At 33.0% G+C, this 17,152-nt stretch overlaps 3 protein-coding genes across 3 annotated transcripts; all 3 read right to left on the bottom strand.

The window, feature by feature from the left end:
- Positions 1-891: 891 nt before the first annotated feature.
- LOC17883133 (heavy metal-associated isoprenylated plant protein 24) lies at positions 892-2,208 on the bottom strand. The gene is made up of 2 exons (XM_006289007.2): positions 1,991-2,208; positions 892-1,296 (listed from the first exon to the last, which is right to left on the bottom strand). Exons 1-2 carry the CDS (start codon positions 2,145-2,147, stop codon positions 1,001-1,003), a joined length of 453 nt encoding a protein of 150 aa, XP_006289069.1. The 5' UTR covers positions 2,148-2,208; the 3' UTR covers positions 892-1,000.
- A 4,611-nt stretch (positions 2,209-6,819) lies between these two features.
- Positions 6,820-10,382, bottom strand: LOC17882406 (E3 ubiquitin-protein ligase ORTHRUS-LIKE 1). Its single transcript, XM_006289722.2, has 7 exons — positions 10,007-10,382; positions 8,181-8,662; positions 7,938-8,033; positions 7,677-7,776; positions 7,537-7,601; positions 7,358-7,460; positions 6,820-7,256 (listed from the first exon to the last, which is right to left on the bottom strand). The coding sequence occupies exons 1-7, from the start codon at positions 10,307-10,309 to the stop codon at positions 7,068-7,070; spliced, it is 1,338 nt and encodes a 445-aa protein (XP_006289784.1). The 5' UTR covers positions 10,310-10,382; the 3' UTR covers positions 6,820-7,067.
- Positions 10,383-11,663: 1,281 nt separating this feature from the next.
- Positions 11,664-15,180, bottom strand: LOC17883763 (E3 ubiquitin-protein ligase ORTHRUS-LIKE 1). Its single transcript, XM_006287310.2, has 7 exons — positions 14,442-15,180; positions 12,960-13,441; positions 12,719-12,808; positions 12,499-12,598; positions 12,362-12,426; positions 12,183-12,285; positions 11,664-12,049 (listed from the first exon to the last, which is right to left on the bottom strand). Exons 1-7 carry the CDS (start codon positions 15,120-15,122, stop codon positions 11,846-11,848), a joined length of 1,725 nt encoding a protein of 574 aa, XP_006287372.1. The 5' UTR covers positions 15,123-15,180; the 3' UTR covers positions 11,664-11,845.
- Positions 15,181-17,152: the final 1,972 nt, after the last annotated feature.

The raw sequence follows: 17,152 nt of genomic DNA, 5'->3' as shown, positions 1-17,152 counted from the left end.
ACCAAAACAAATTCCACAACATTTCCTCATAAATTCCTCAAACTTATGTTACCATTTAGACCCCTAGTATTTGAAAATTTTCTAAAAAGTTATATACTCCCTTCGTTTCACAAAGAGTGTCATTTAGAGTTTTATTCTTGTTTGACAAAGAGTGTCATTCTACATTATCAATGTAATTTTTACACTAAATTTCCTAATTTTAGCCTCAACCTAAAGCTAATTAAACCATTAACAAGTTATTAAATAAGAATATATATGTATAATTTAATATTTTTTTTAATTTATGTGAAATGTGTCAAAATAACAATTTTTTATGAAACGAATGGAGTATTAACATGAAGAGAAAACTTTAGAGAAAAATAGGTAAATGAAAATCCATGACCGTCAATGGGAATCTACAAAAATATATGAAAAGAATTACTCAAAAATTTGGTAAATCCATAAAAGTTTTAAAAATCAATCAACTCTAGCAAATCCATCTCCCAATAACCACTTTTAAGTTAGAAAAAATGAAGAAAGAGTTTCATTTGCAGCACAATCCATATCCAGGCCCAAATATAGGCCCAATAACTATACGCCCAAAACTCTCCAAATGCTTTCACAGTCGTTAAGGCAGTTTTTAATTTATCAAACTCTCCAAAAGCTTTTTTCTATGGTTTTGAGTCTTTTGTCTCATTCCTCTTTGTGGCTTTTGTTTTCACCTTTTGCAAACTCGATGGAGCGATTCACAGAAACATCAAATATCATATATCGAATGTATTAATCCGATTTGGGTGCGATGTTATGACTGAATGATTCATCATCATCGGCAAAAATATTCATAACATAACATATTCATCATCATCAACAAAACATCTTATTCAAATTTCGATTTTGTCACGTTACAACATGTAAACCAAACCCACACAACGATTCTTACTACTATTACCAAAATCATTAATAGTATAAAACTATAACTATATACTTAACTTATACGAAAAAAGCACACATACTCTTTGATTTACATGATAAAGCAAGAATTAGGGTTCTCGTCACTAAACATAATGGTGTAAGAATCATCGACGGTGGTCTCATTGACCGTGGCCGTGTCGGGGACTTTCCTAACCATGTTTGGTGGTGCCTTCTTGTCATAAGCCTGAGATATGTAAGGATTCGCCACCATTGTGTAGGGAACATAAGGCCATAGCTCCACTTTCTTCTTTGTTGACTTGGCTGCCTCTAAAACCTTCTTTGGGTCTACATATCCCATTACTGTTACCTTTTGTAGCTTCACGTCCACGTCCACTGACTTCACCCCTGCTCAAAACGAGTCCAATGACAATAAAATCCATTATTCATATTTTTTTTTTCATAGAAATCACATTTTCTAACATCCAACGAGTCTATTTCTTTGTTTTCTTTATCTAAACGAGTCCATAAATTGAGTATTAAAAAAGTCCATAATATTTTTTTTTTTGTGTGTAATGAGTCCATAAATTGTGTGTGGGAAGATCAAAATAGTAAATATCCAAACTCAAATTCCATAAATTGTGTAGGAAGAACAATTTAGTAGGATCATATGATCTTTTTATATATTATAATATGAAGACAAATCAAGCCGGTCTAATGTTTCTAGAAGTTCTTATATATATTTTCAAATACCCTAGCTTTTTATATGTTTTTTTTTCTGAATGAATGTAAAATTATATTCAACTAAAAAAATACTTGTTATATTATATGCATCCTTATTTCTAAGGAAATTTGAGAGAAAAAAAATAAAAAAAAAGTACTTGTTATATTATATGAATCTTTGAATCGGACCAACTTTGTAACTCTTTCATATGTTTTTGCTAATGCACACAAAATTTTCCTGTCTTTAAAGATTGAGAGTAGTGGATATTACTGTATATATGTAGAACTTGATCCAAGGCTTCTACCAACATTGTAGTTAGTAGTAGTTACCTAACTATTAATGGATCAATGACTAGTTAACACACGTTGAACTACATACCTTTGACGCCGGAGAGGATATGTTTGATCTTACGTTCACAACCTTCACAATCGATACGAGCCACTCGGAGAGCTACCGTTTGCATTTGTTTCTTCTTTTTCCTCTTCCTCTTCTTTAAAAAGTCAGATATATACTCCATTGTTCCTTCAACACCCATCTTTACTCACACCAATACTTAGTTTTGATTGAAGAACTAATCACGAGGGAGGCTAGAGAGAATGGTGAAGTGAGGAAGAAAGGCTCTTTCTTTGTACCATATAAAGTAGTGCACTCAACTTATTTACTTATAATAAAAATGTATGTGACTCATGTGTGTGAGTGTGACAATGGCATAAAATTTGTGTTATGTTGTTTAGTAAAATAAAATAGGAGTATTGCTTCTTAAAAGGGAAAAAACAAAGACCATTTATTGCTTTTAGGCTCTCGTGGAGAGTACAAGAAACTTCCACTGATGTGAAATGAAATATTTGGCATTATAACCCATGCAAAGCTTTGGTGGTGGTGGTTTGTTTTTGTTGATATTGTAGGTATTGTTTTTCTCGTTTTAATTTTTTTTTCTCTAGAAAATAAAAATATGTACTAATTTAAATCAGATGAAAGATGATGGATTGATTTTTGAAATCAAAGAAAAATATTTGAAAATTTGAACCAATTTTGCAGTTTGGTGTTCGTAATTATTTTTTCTATCTACCATATTTTAGCGGATAGAGAAAACGAAAGATACCAAAATCGTGAAAATCGTTACTTTTAACTACTTTCATATTACATATTTAATTGGTAATGTAAACCATTAATTATATTCCATACCATAGCAATACAAATGGTACCAATCAAAATCTAAAACATCTCTGATTAGTTAGGTAGTTAAGGTAACAATCCAAAAAAAATTTGACAAAATTTTAAAGCAATATGTAAATTATTGAGTGAGGGATTTAATAACAAAATTGGAGGACACATGGCAGTGAATAGTATAGTTGTATCATGTTTCAACAGTATGTACTGATTGAAGTTTGTGATTGGGGTCAGTTGCATTTTTTAAAAATGAATGAATTGATAATAAACAAAGATGGCCAAACAAAACAAATACAATCATGTAAATTCTGATTTGCTGCTGAGACATCTGGCACAAAGTTGAAGTTGAACTGTTGATACGATGGGTGAGTTTTGGTTTTAAACTATATATATTCAAAGCACCACATGTTACTATGTAAATCATTGAGAGACTAAATAACACTAAAATATTTTCCCATGACTATAAATATCACGATTTTTTTTTGTTTTTAAGAGTAAACTCAGGCTACATCGTTATTACAAAGTGATCTCCCACATAATACATTACCAATACAAATGCGATCGAGTACACACTTACGCAAAACCAGTCTTGAGTAGAGCCAGCTAAAACAAGGATTTAAGGCCTCCAAAACAAATGGTATACAACAATATTCTAACAAATTGCTCGTTCTAGTATTACTCTCGCCCAAAAAATTATACGTGAAAGAGCATTTTTAACTGGCTTATATGAAAGTCTAGTTTGTTTAACATACAATGCATATGTATGTGTTCAAGATCCGGAGAAAGTCAGTATGTCTACAAATCCATACACTATGATGAGATAAGATCACATTTATATTTATATATATGTCGTCTCTTTATATTTTTGTGCATATTCATTTTTACTAATGCTATAGGAGATTATCATATATGCAACTTGTATAAACAAAATGTATAGTGAATGGATTAAAACACTAGAAACTCAATATGTTATAAGGTAGCATAAAATTGAGAATATCATAAACACTAGAAACTCAATATGTCCAGATTTTGAACTAGTTTTTGGTTTTTGATTTTGCAGAAAATAGTTAGTTATCCATTCATGATTTTAATAAAAGTAGATTTCCTAAATATTAAGAAACCAAAAACCAAATTTTGTGGATTCCAATAAAACTTTACGTGAGATTTTTGTTAAAATAAATTTAAGCCTAAAACAAAAACTAAAATTAAAATTTTAATTACCTTAAAAGCCTTTTTGATAAATAATTATATTTAAAATCTAAAAACTAAAAAACTTACTATTCAAGATTTTGTATAAACTAAAATATATACAGAAAAAAAACTACAAAAATCAAAAACCAAAAATCAAAAACAAAAAAATTACGGAACATTCATGGCCTTAGTTTTCTTCTTTTCTTTTGGTTTAAAATATAAGATTTTAGAAAGGAGGGTTGCTATCAAACTGTTTGCAATTAAGAGCCAGCAATTCTACCACTCAAGTTTTGTGATATGTCCTATTTCCATTAACTTATCTGGTTGCTTGAGTACATGTGTCACCTTTGATCCCGTTAAATAGTAATACATATTATATACATATATTTAGTCAATATCCAAGAGCAATATCAATATTTCAAATAATAAATGAGGGAAACCAAAGGCAAAGATCATTCGATGCCTCTTCCAATTTTATATATTACATGTACAAGATCTAATTAGATATTAGTATATTACATATACAGTAAAACCTCTATAAATTAATAATGTTGGGACTACAAAAATTTATTAATTTATAGTGATATTAATTTATCTATAAACTAATATTTATTATTTTATAGTGTAAATTAATAATTATTAATTTATAGTGGTATTTTCACTCTTAAATTTTTTGAAATTATGGATTGGGACAATTTTACAAAACAAGAATAGTCTTTAAGATTATATAAATTTTTATAGTTTAGAATTAAATTCTATATTTATATTAAAAAAATAACAATGAATTAAAAATTTATAAATAAATTCACTTCTATACAAAGTACACACATAAATTCAAAAATTTATGATTAATACCTCAATTGTTATCTTTTAACATCCTATAAAACAAAACAAAAATGAATATGATGCATATTTATAAATAGAAAACATGAAAACAAATTTGCTTACTTTATGATGTTATGGAATATATTATAAGATTATAGTTTAAATATATAACATAAATCTTTTTTTTTTATAAAGATGAGGGCTAGGAGAAATTCATTGTTAGAAATATCTAAAAGCATATTTCAACATAACTACTTATATATATGTGATTATTAATTTATTTTATTTTTGGGACTATATTTACATAAAGATTTCAAAAAAACTTATTATCTTATTATCTTACCGAATTTGGTTAATTTTTACACTGACCCGATTTGGGACCAGCAAAATTTATTAATTTATAGAGTATTAATTTATAGAGGTTTTACTGTATATGGTAGATAAACATGCACCAACTTACGCAAAATTGGTATTTTATGTGCATACATTATAAACGTTTCCAAACTTGAGGTTAGACATATATATAGAATGATCCAGAATATGGCCCTTGATTGGTTAGCTTTGGGTTTTGGCTGTAGATTTTGAGCTGTAGAATTCTTTAGTATATTTGTTAATAATTACTATGGTTTATACTTATGGAAACTAGGTTAACAAGAATACCATTCTATTCTTTATATAAACAATTGTAATCAATATTAAATACTAATTCTTCATATCACAAACTCTCATCGCATTCTAATAAGGCAGTGTGGTAGTTCAACGTAAAATACTAAATTTGCATGTGTTTATACATAGTTTGAAAAAAAAGTTATTGTTCACCAATAATATGAAAATATTGTATTATTACGCACTAACCTAATTGGATACAAAAAAAAATTGATTAATAATCAAATATTAATTTGAAAAGATTTGAATGTAAACATCCAATTTTCCGATGGTTAACAATTTCTAAAAAGTTCATTGTCCTTTTTACTGATTGGATCAAATCTACACACACGACAACTTTTGCTAAGCTTTTCATTTTATATTCTAACAAAAGCAACTTTTTTCAACTCAAAACAAAATAGCAGGTGAAGAAACATTGTAATTTTAATGCATGCTTAGCCTAAGACCATCATTACTGAGATAAGAACCATTTCTTAACAAATCTTAGAGACCCATTAATAATGATTGGCCTTAGAGCATCCTCAATGTAGGGAATTTTAAGCAAATCTTAAGTTAAGATTTGTGAAAAAAAATCCTTATATTAGAAATTTTCTTCACAAATCTGAAGTTAAGATTTGCTTAAAATCCCCTCCATTGAGGCTGGTCTTAGTTCTTTAAAGATGTTGTATTGTGTCTAGGCTCCTTTGCCTAATTCTATATGGAAAATATATACAAGATCGAGAGAATCAAGATTAGCCTCTTCGTTCTTTAAAAAGGAAACATTCACTCGCATCTTAGAACATATTTTGGAGTCAGCAATCTCCAAAATGAAATAATGATTCAGAACATGTGTATCGAAACATCTAAGATTGAAATTACATGTCACACTTCTATTAATGAACGTTTTGGTACATGTATCTATGACGTCCAATGTTAAAGTTCGAGGCTTTAGCTCTCAGCCACAAAGGGTAAAAGGGCATTTTATACCCATACAAGTTCAAAAGTGCCGATTTCTATCCAAACTTAAACGAAATTCAAACAAGATTATGCTAATCTTCATACCCAAATTTCAAATTCTAAGCAATATCCTGTGAAAATTCATCAACTTGGTGAGTAACGGAGTTAAGGTTTCGTTTATAAGTGGCCTAACAAAGGAGGATGGAGGTGTATATCGAACGGACCATACATGTCTGCATCGTTTTTACAGTAGAACTTGGTTTGTAACTTAAGAAAGAATGTGTTGCAACGACCTTTGACATAGCAATCTAGTCACTTGTTCTCAATCTTAGTTTGTTTCAACAGGTTTCAGAAATTTTCACTTAAAAACATAAAATTTTCTGTCCTTTATCCTATTTCCAACTAAAACCAAATCCTATAAACAACCAAATGTTACCAATTCTGATCATTCATTAACAAGAATGGCTTGGTAAGTTCAAAACCATCAATGAAACTTTTTAAGTAACCGGGACAGATTGCAATATACAAAAAGACCAAGTCTGACTTCGAAAACCAAAGAAACTCAAGTTTCCAAGACTAGAGTTATAAGAGAGGAGTGTTTTGGTACCAAAAAGAGATAACTAAGGGATTGAACCAAAAAGAACCAAGTTAATTTCCGGTGATTCTTCTAATCCCGGTCTAAGATAGATGAACCACTGAGAATGATGGCTACATAAAGGAGGAGACATCCCAAATAGATCCTCATATGATTTATCTCCTCTTCATCCATATCTTCATCCGAATCATCATCCGAATCATGAACTGCCATTTGACTTACAGGTGGAGGCTTAATCCATTTCCAACGACCCTCACCTTCCTGATCAAATGAGCGTATATGATCAATATATGTACAGTGGATGAGTAAATTGTGCCAACTGTTATAATCAGGAAAGTGATCAAAGATGTCTTGGAACTTACATCAAAATCCCATGCTGGACTCTCCTCTCTCTCAAACAGGTCTATGGCCATATTAAGCTCTTGAATATTAGGCAAAGGGCTTGGACGATCTCCATGCTCATCACTGCAATAAGTCATGACCTTAAACTTCAAATAGGATGTATATATCAAAAAGAGTGTTGTCAAGAAGTAGATCAAACCTGCTCCAAGGAGCTGGCTCATTGTCACATCTGACAAACAGATAACGGCAGACCTTAAAAGAATCCTGACGAAGACATAAGAATAGGTCAGGACAGAACATGTGAACATGCGCCAATCCTGCAAACATATAAATACGTACATGCATTCTAGCTATGCGCCAGCACTTTTCAATCCTATAAACACCATCATATCTCACTCCTTCTTCAGGGGAATATGCAGAATGCTTCTGCCTGTAAGACCTAATTAAGCAAACTGAAATTATGAGGTGTATCTAAGGAATACTCCAGTAACTCACAGGATAATTGCAGCAAGCTTAGCTTAACTCCATATTATTTATTCAATCAAGAACCAATTTCAATGGCAAAAAAAAAAAAAGCAAGAATGTGAGAAAAGTGCTAACCTGACAACTCGAACAGGGTACCCAAATTTGCAACTAACTCTTAAAGCTTCATTCACTCCTTCAAATTTCTGTTCCTCGCTACTTCTTCTGTTGCCTCTGAGACACATTTGCACATATTCAAGACGAACAAAGAAAAAATTCTGTCAAGAAATTGGACAATAGATACTAAACATAAGACAAGTAAAATCTACAAGATTAAGATTAGTCAAATGGACCAAAAGCTACGGATAATGAAAAACAAACCTTCCTGTGAATAGAAACCATTCACCATAATCCACATCATCCTTAAAACCTCCCGCGAGTGCTACAGATTGAGCACCATAATCTGATTTACCCGCAGTGTCAGCAATATGTGCAAAATGAGCTCCCCACTGGCGACACTCTGCTCGGTCACTCCAAGATTCACCAACTAACACCCCTAGGCTCCTGGTAGGATCATTCTCAGCAGGTATAGGACCAAAGTGATCTGATGGTATAGTAACATATATCCTTCCACTCACAGTTTTCTTTGCCCGCTTGGTTCTAACGGCATTCTCTGGATCATCTTGGTTGTTTATCAGCGGAGAAGATTTTGCAGTACGGATAATAGACACCAGAGACGTGTTAACACGAGGATTGCTTGCCATTTTTTCAGGAATTGGGCTACGGCATTTTGCGCAACAGTTATTTCCTCGATTAATCCACATCTCAAAACAGCGTAAGCAAAAGCTGTGTTCACATGGTGTCTGAAAAACAAAAACATATACAAGATTAACCATCATCCTTAATCAATAGCCTCATCTTTGTCAAAAATACTTAAACAATGTGAACAATCATATACAATCATATACAATCATGACTGTCTTTGACAAGAGCACCATCTTGTTAAACATGAACAAAAAGAAACAGCCCATAAACGGTGTCAAAACACAAAAACAGAATAACTATATCATCAATAAAAGTGCACACAACATTTCAACAACACAATGATAACTCCCAACTAACTAATCCAACCAAAACAATGTATAAGCAACGTATTGGCATACATAACTTTTGTGCATAACTGAACTTTGCAATTATGGAATCTATATATTTACTTTGTGATACAGTTTTATCAAAACACAATAAAGTCAATGCCGTAGTATAATATAACAAACAGCACAAAGAAACGACTCCACAGCTGAATTTGTAAATATTAAGCATCTTAATTGTGGTAGTCTACAAGCTCAAAGTAGTAACTCAAGTGTAAACAGACTTAAAAAACCTAAAAGATTTTCAGATTTTCAGCCCAAAAAACCTAAAAGATTCCAAGATAACACACTAGATACACTACATTAACAAGTCATAAGAACAAACCTAGAATCCCCAAAAAGAGCAAGGAGCCAGAGAGCAAACACATCAACATCAAGAAACTAAAGGTGCCCTATATAAATCTCTCTTTTTTGTCTAGGTCATGCTCATGTTTTGTCAAATTCACAAAAGTAACAGTGATCAGACAATATAACAAAAAAGATTCAAACTTTACAGCAAAACCAGTCGCAGAATCCAAGAAAACGCACTAGATACACTAGCTTAACAAGCATAAGAACAACACTAGAATCCATACAGAGAGAGATCATACACATCAACATCAAGACTCGAATTTTCACTTAGAAACTAAAGGTGCACCCTTCAAAAATCTCTCCTTTTTGCTTTCTCAACAAAATCATATGATCAAAACACTACTACAACAAAAGATTCCAACTTTACAACAAAACGAGTCACATAATCAAAGAAAACACAAGACACAGTCACAGAATCCAAGAAAACGCACTAGATACACTAGCTTAACAAGCATAAGAACAACCCTAGGATCCATACAAAGAGCAAGGACCCAGAGAGAGATCAAACACATCAACATCAAGAGTCAAGACTCAACTTTTCACTTAGAAACTAAAGGTGCCCACTTTAAAAATCTCTCCTTTTTGCTTTCTCAAGATCATTTCACAACAAAATCATATGATCAAAACACTACAACAACAAAAAGGTTCCAACTTTACAACAAAACGAGTCACAGAATCAACATAGAGAGCAAGAGAGAGAGAACGAACCGAGACGGGTCTTTCAAGCAACTGAAAGCACAAAGAACAATTCAAGTTTTCACCCAACGGATCAACATCGAGCCTCGCGATTTCTCCATCTCCAACATCTTCTTCACCACTCGGTAACTGTCGCTTCTTCTTATTCTCACTCTGATCTGGATCGTCAGCAGATTCGTGTCCCACGACGCCGGAAACAGGAAAAGGATCAGCTTCGCCGGGGGAGAAATCATTCACGTGCGGAGGCGCAATAGAATCGAGGGTTTCATCCGCTAAAGGTTTCGACTTGGGTACATTGTCGCCGTCACTCGCCATTTCCGATTGAGAACAATAGGCAAAAAGCTCGGAGAGCGAGAGAAGTGTGTATAACACTGGACCTAGAGAGACGAAATGTGAAGAGGCGGGTTTTTAAAACAATTTGGGTAACGCAAAATTAAAAAGGAAAATCAAAATCTAAACTCGTTGACTGTTCACTTCCTCCGTCCTATAATAAATTATTTCATTTTTGCTTATTTTAATAGAGAATAAAATTTAGTCATAAAAAAGTATAATCTGTAGTGAATCTAATAGGATCGGACAGAATTATCGGTAATAAAATCATCATTGTAATAATTCTCATAATTTGCAATAAATATTAAATCAAGAGTAAACAAAAAAATATATATAAACAATTTGACCAATGAAAAAACAATATGTAGAATACAAATTATTGAAATTAATAAAAAAAAATCTAATTAATTTTGCATAGATTTGTGAGAAAATCATCTAATTTTTGAAAATAAAATATGGCCAAGAGATCATTTTTTCTACAACTGACGGAATATTATCTAGTGCATTGAACCGGAATTAACCAAAACATTTGTAAAATGAGTCGTCTGAAATCAACTATGCCAATTATCTCTTTTTCAAGAAAAATATTTTGTTAGGATTGAGATACATTTTAATTAAAAATTAATTTGAATGTCTTGCCATATTTTTATTATCAAAGCAACAAGATTTTCAAATGGCCATGTCTTCGGTACAAAAAAAGACTATATTGCGGATGACTTTTGAGATCATAGTATTGACGTGCATTTTATTTGATGTGGAGGGTTTTCTTGCAAAAAAAATTACTTGAGTTTACAATTAACGAGATTATATATCAGTTTGAGTTTATACAATATATAGCTAGGGTTTAGATTTTACAGTTAAAAAAATTATATGTTGGATTGGGTATATAAAGAAGCAGTAGACTTTAATTTTATAATTATGACAAACTTTAGGGTTTTTTTTTCCCTTTATTGAATCATCAATCATATCTAAGCAAGATGTTATCTTCATTATGTCTAGCTAAAACATTTCTTCAGCTTCAGCTATAGCTTTTGTTTTTTCTTACTGAAACTTTTCACTCTTACTTTCTAACGGAGTAAGAGACTTGTTTTTCTATCGGAGTTTATGATGTTCTGATGTGGTGAAGGTTTAACTCGAAACCTCAAGGCTAATCTCTAAGCAATTTACCTTGACGTGAAGAACAAGGTAGTAGCGAGTAGCGAGAGAGGAGACTCGCAAAATCGACAAAGGCTTTAAGCTGTCGAGGTGTGTAACGAGTTAAGGTTTCGTTTATCTAAGCAGCCTAGAACTATCAAAGGAGAAGAGAGGTGTATGTCGAACGGACCATACATGTCTCCATACTATCCAACAGGTTTTAAAAATATTTCACATAAACCTTTTCAGGAAGCCGGGAGAGATTGTAATATACAAAAAGTACATGCCCCGACTTAAAAGAGTTATAAGAGAGGAGTGTTTTGGTACCAAAAAGAGATAACTAAGGGATCCAACCAAAAAGAGTCAAGTTATTTGCCTGTGATTCTTCTAATCACGGTATACGGTAGATGATGAAACACTGAGCCTGAAGGCGACATAGAGGGCAAGACATTCCAAAGCGAACCTCTCTTGAATGCTCTCATCTTCCACCAAATCTTCTTCCCATTCATCACCCGAATCTTCGTCCGAATCATGACCTAACTTTTGACTCTCAGGTGGAGGCTTCATCCATTTCCAAAGACCCTCACCTTCCTGATCAAATAAGCGTATATTATCAATATATGTACAGTGGATGGGTTACCAATATAATTGATTATGCAGAAGCAAATTTGATATCTGCTAACTGTTATAATCGGGAAAGTGATCAAGATGTCTTGGAACTTACATCAAAATCCCATGCTGGACTCTCCGTTCTCTCAAACACGTCTGTGGGCTCATTAAGCTCTTCAAAAGTAGGCAAAGGTCTTGGATGATCTCCATGCTCATCACTGCAATATGTCACAATATTAAACTTCAAATACGATGTATATATCGAAAAGAGTGTTGTCAAGAACTAGATCAAACCTGTTCCACGGAGCTGGCTCATTGTCACATCTCACAAACAAATAACGGCAGACCTTAAAAGAATCCTGAGGAAAACATAAGAATAGGTCAGGACAGAACATGTGAAAAATTTCGGTTGTTTAGTTACAAATACGTACATTCATTCTAGCTATGCGCCAGCACCTCTCAATCCTGTAAACACCATCATATCTCACTCCTTTTTCAGGGGCATATGCAGAACGCTTCTGCCTGTAAGACCTATTTAAGGCAACTGAAATTATAAGCTGCATCTAAGGGACAATCCTGTAACTCAAGAGGATAACCTAATACAAACAACCTATTCTTTAATCAATCAAGAGAATGTGAGAAACTGCTAACCTGACAACTCGAACAGGATACCCAAATTTGCAACTAACTCTTAAAGCTTCATTCACTCCTTCAAATTTCTGATCCTCGAATCCCTTGCCACTGAGACACATTGGCACATATTCAAGACGAACAAACAAAAAAGGCTGTCAACAAATTGGACAATATATAGCTACTAAACATGAGAGAAGTAACATCTACAAGATTAGGATTAGTCAAATGGACTAAAAGCTAGGAGTAATGAGAAACAAACCTTCCTGTGAATAGAAACCATTCACCATTATCCACGTCATCCTTAAAACGTCCCGAGAGTGCTACAGATTGAGCTCCGTAATCTGATTTACCCGCAATGTCAACAATATGTGGAATGTGAGCCCCCCACTGGCGACACTCTGCTCGGTCTTCCCAGGATTCACCAACTAACACACCTAGGTTCCTGATAGGATCATTCTCAGCAGGTATAGGACCAAAGTGATCTGATGGTGTTGTAACATACATCATTGAAGTCGCAGTTTTCTTTGCGCGCTTGCTTTTAATGGCATGCTCTAGACCATCCTGGTTGTTCATCAACGGAAAAGATTTTGCAGTACGGATAAAAGGCACCAGAAACGTGTTCACCCGAGGATTGCTTGCCATTTTGTCAGGAATTGGGCTACGGCATTTTGCACAACTGGTATTCCCTCGATCAATCCACTTTTCAAAACAGTTTAAACAGAAGTTGTGTTCACATGGTGTCTGAAAAACAAAAACACATACAAGATTAACCATCAGCCTTAATCAAGAGCCTCATCTTTGTCAAAAATACTTACATTGAAAAGAAGACAATACTTAAAAAATGTAATCAATCATATACAATCATGACTGTCTTTGACAAGAACACCATCTTGTTAAACATGAACAGAAAGAAACAGCCCATGAAAGGAACCAAACACAAAAACAGAATAACTATACCATCAATAAAAGTGCACACAACATTTCAACAACACAATGATAACTCCCAAATAACTAATCCAACCAAAACAAGTATAAAAAACGTATTGGCATACATAACTTTTGTGCATAATTGAACTTTGCAATTATGGTATCTCTTCAGATACAGTTTTATCACAACACAATAAAGTCAATGCCGCTGTATAATATAACAAAGAGCACAAAGAAACGATTCCACTGCTGAATTTCTAAATATCGAGCATCTTAATTGTGGCAGTCTACAAGCTCAAAGTAGTAGCTCAAGTGTAAACAGATCATATACAATAAATGAGATTCGACAAATAAGGAGAAACACTCAAATAGACTAGAGATACAGTTTCAACCTAAGATATGAAAACGGGTAAAAGAATCTAAGAAACACATTAGATATAAACGTCAAAAATCTCATTTTCTTGGTCATGTTCATGTTTTGCCAAACTCACAACACAAATCATATCTAGTAACATGTCACTATAACAAAAAAAAGATTCGAGCTTTACAACAAAACCAGTCAAAAATTCAAAGAAAACACACTGCATACCCTACATTAACAAGCCCTAAGAATAACCCTAGAATCCACAAAAAGAGCAAACACATCAACATCAAGAAACTTAAGATGAGCCCTTTAAAAATGTCTCCTTTTTGCTTTCTCATGATCATTCCACAACAAAATCATATGATCGAAACACTACAACAACAAAAAGGTTCCAACTTTACAATAAAACGAGTCACAGAATCAACATCGAGAGCAAGAGAGAGAACGAACCAAGACGGGTCTTTCAAGCAACTGAGAGCACAAAGAACAATTCAACTTTCCACCAAACGGATCAACATCGAGATTCGCGATTTCTCCATCCACCACATCGTCTTCACCACTCGGTAACTGTCGCTTCCTTCTATTCTCACCCTCATCAGCATCAGTCATAGACTCATCACCAGATTCATGACCCACGACGCCGGAAACAGGATCAGCTTCGCCGCCGGAGAAATCAGCCACGTCCGGAGGCGCGATGCCATCGAGGGTTTCATCCGCCAACTTTGGAACACCGTCGCCGTCACTCGCCATTTCCGATGAGACCAAAACAGGAAGATGATCAGCTTCGCCGTCAGCAGCAACGTACGGCGGCGTGATGGAATCGAGGGTTTCATCCGCCAACTTTGGAATACCGTCGCCGTCACTCGCCATTTCCGATGAGACCAAAACAGGAAGATGATCAGCTTCGCCGCCAGAGAAATCATCCACGTGCGGAGGCGCGATGGAATCGAGGGTTTCATCCGCCGACTTTGGAACACCGCCGCCGTCACTCGCCATGTCCGATGAGACCAAAACAGGGAGATGATCGGCTTCGCCGCCGGAGAAACCAGTCACGTGCGGAGGCGTGATGGAATCGAGGGTTTCGTCCGCTAAAGGTTTCGACTTTGGAACACCAGCGCCGTCACTTGCCATTTCCGATGAGAACAAAATGATCAGAGAGAGATATGGAGAGAGGGAGAGAGGCAGAGAGGGAGAGAGATGTGTTTTGATTGCCCTAGGTTATAGTGATATAGAGAGAGCCAGAGAGGGAAGATTCTAGATAGACACGAGAAGAGAAGAGGCGGGTTTTTAAAAAAATTTGGGGGACGCAAAATGAAAAATTTGGAAACTCAAAAGTTTGTGATTGTATTGACCCGGAATTAACCAAACCGGAATTAACCAAACCGGATTTGAAAATTGTCTAAAAGGAGTCATGTTCAAAAGGTTGGTTCATCTTTAAACTAATTTTCTTTTTCTTTTTCTTTTTTTGTATCTTTAAACTAATTTTCGGATGCAACTAAATTATATTTTCTATACACATTTGTCTAAGAACATGAATTAAGGTTAACAAATAAATGCATTTTTAATGTAGTGCATTTTACTTGATTTTGAGTTGTTGAACACTTGTGTTGGTGATGTTTTTGTTTATTCTTGGATTTGTTTTAGGATAAAATTCAAGATTTTATATAGTTAGGAATATGATTAGATCGTATCTCTTTAATTTCTCATTGATAAAGTGTGATCAAGTCTATTGTATTATATTATTAATTGGAATCAATAAAAGAAAAAAAATTATAACATTTGTTCACAAAATTTGAATAGGAGGATCATCAAAGCAGAAAATACTCTTAATTGGATAGAGTTTATAATAACTATCTTCTATTATATGTTGTTGTCACACCGTATGATAGATTTTCAATAATAAGAACTTTTCGCAACAAGAACATCAATAAAGAAAATAATCGTTGGGATCTGGTTTTAAGGAAATGTTATTCCACTTTCAACATGTTAACATTTTTCTTTGAAATGTCTTTGTTTTATGCACTAATAAATTCTTATAAAAAACATTTAACAAAAGGATTAGTGCAATATTAATCTAATTACGAGATAAAAATGAAAATAAAGATTCAAGTTTTCAACATAGTCATTATCGAAAATTGTAAAGTTCTACTCCCTTTTATTTTATTGTATATATATATATTTTAACTTGAATGTACAAAAGTAAAATAAAATAAAAAAAACACATAATTATATACATTTTCTTGTTTGTAAAGGAATTGATATTGAGTGGTACATATTACATCACGTATTCACGTTTGTTCAAGAGTCATATAGTCTAATGTAGTTTTGGATAATAGTTTTTAGCGTTCTCTCAATTTCTTAATGCATAATATGCACTAAGCGTGTACAGAATATTAGTCTAAAAGGTTTTAAAAGAGTTTGATAAGGTTTTTAAAAACTTTACAAGGATTTTATAAGATTTTTAAATTGTTTTATTAGGTATTTAAAAAGTATTTATATGATATTTATGAAATAGGGGAAAAGCCTAAAAATTCGCCATCTATTATTTTTTTGGACGATTAATACATGTACTTTTTTAGTTAGACTAAAAAACTTTGTTAATTTAATTTTGTTATAAAAAGTCTTCGTTTATTTAACTTTTTGTAAATTCCTACCAACGATTTCAAACCAAAAATAAAATTCTAATATTACCCCTACCATTTGAATTAATTAATAATGTTTAAATATGATAGTAATTTTTAATTTCATTTGATAAAAATAAAACATTAACTCAGAATTAGTTTTATTGATATTATGTTTACTATTATTATTTTATTTATAAATATAAAATACCAAATAGAAAGAAAATCTAATCAATTTATAAAAGTTTAGAGAAAATGTAAATACAAAAGAAATTACTAAAACTTTTCAAATCAATTTTTCTTACAAATTAATATATCTATATCCATTACAAATCTTTTTAAGTTATCCCCTATATAGTATAACAGAAGTACAATTTCTACAATACCAAGACATACCCCTAGATTTCCGGTTTTGCTTTCAAAGAAAACAACAAAAAATTATGGTTCATTAAGGTTAAAATTGGAACAGAATACAACCTGGGTCGGGTCAATTTCATTAATTAACCTGTAAATTCACATTTTCTGACCAGAGTAACACAC

Source organism: Capsella rubella, unplaced genomic scaffold, assembly GCF_000375325.1.
Source record: "Capsella rubella cultivar Monte Gargano unplaced genomic scaffold, Caprub1_0 scaffold_6, whole genome shotgun sequence".
Classification (NCBI taxonomy): Eukaryota; Viridiplantae; Streptophyta; class Magnoliopsida; order Brassicales; family Brassicaceae; genus Capsella; species Capsella rubella.
Note: the sequence above shows the minus strand (reverse complement) of the source record. Positions and strands in the feature narration are given on the sequence as shown.

Excerpts from the sequence above, each read along its gene's own strand:
- LOC17883133 (XM_006289007.2), bottom strand. The coding sequence starts at position 2,147 with ATGGGTGTTGAAGGAACAATGGAGTATATATCTGACTTTTTAAAGAAG. Across the intron at positions 1,297-1,990 it reads TATCCTCTCCGGCGTCAAAG|GGGTGAAGTCAGTGGACGTG; the intron begins GTATGTAGTTCA and ends CGTTTTGAGCAG.
- LOC17882406 (XM_006289722.2), bottom strand. The coding sequence starts at position 10,309 with ATGGCGAGTGACGGCGACAATGTACCCAAGTCGAAACCTTTAGCGGAT. Across the intron at positions 8,663-10,006 it reads TGCTTGAAAGACCCGTCTCG|ACACCATGTGAACACAGCTT; the intron begins GTTCGTTCTCTC and ends TTTGTTTTTCAG. Across the intron at positions 8,034-8,180 it reads TGGTTTCTATTCACAGGAAG|AGGCAACAGAAGAAGTAGCG; the intron begins GTTTGTTTTTCA and ends AATGTGTCTCAG.
- LOC17883763 (XM_006287310.2), bottom strand. The coding sequence starts at position 15,122 with ATGGCAAGTGACGGCGCTGGTGTTCCAAAGTCGAAACCTTTAGCGGAC. Across the intron at positions 13,442-14,441 it reads TGCTTGAAAGACCCGTCTTG|ACACCATGTGAACACAACTT; the intron begins GTTCGTTCTCTC and ends TTTGTTTTTCAG. Across the intron at positions 12,050-12,182 it reads GTCCAGCATGGGATTTTGAT|GAAGGTGAGGGTCTTTGGAA; the intron begins GTAAGTTCCAAG and ends TTATTTGATCAG.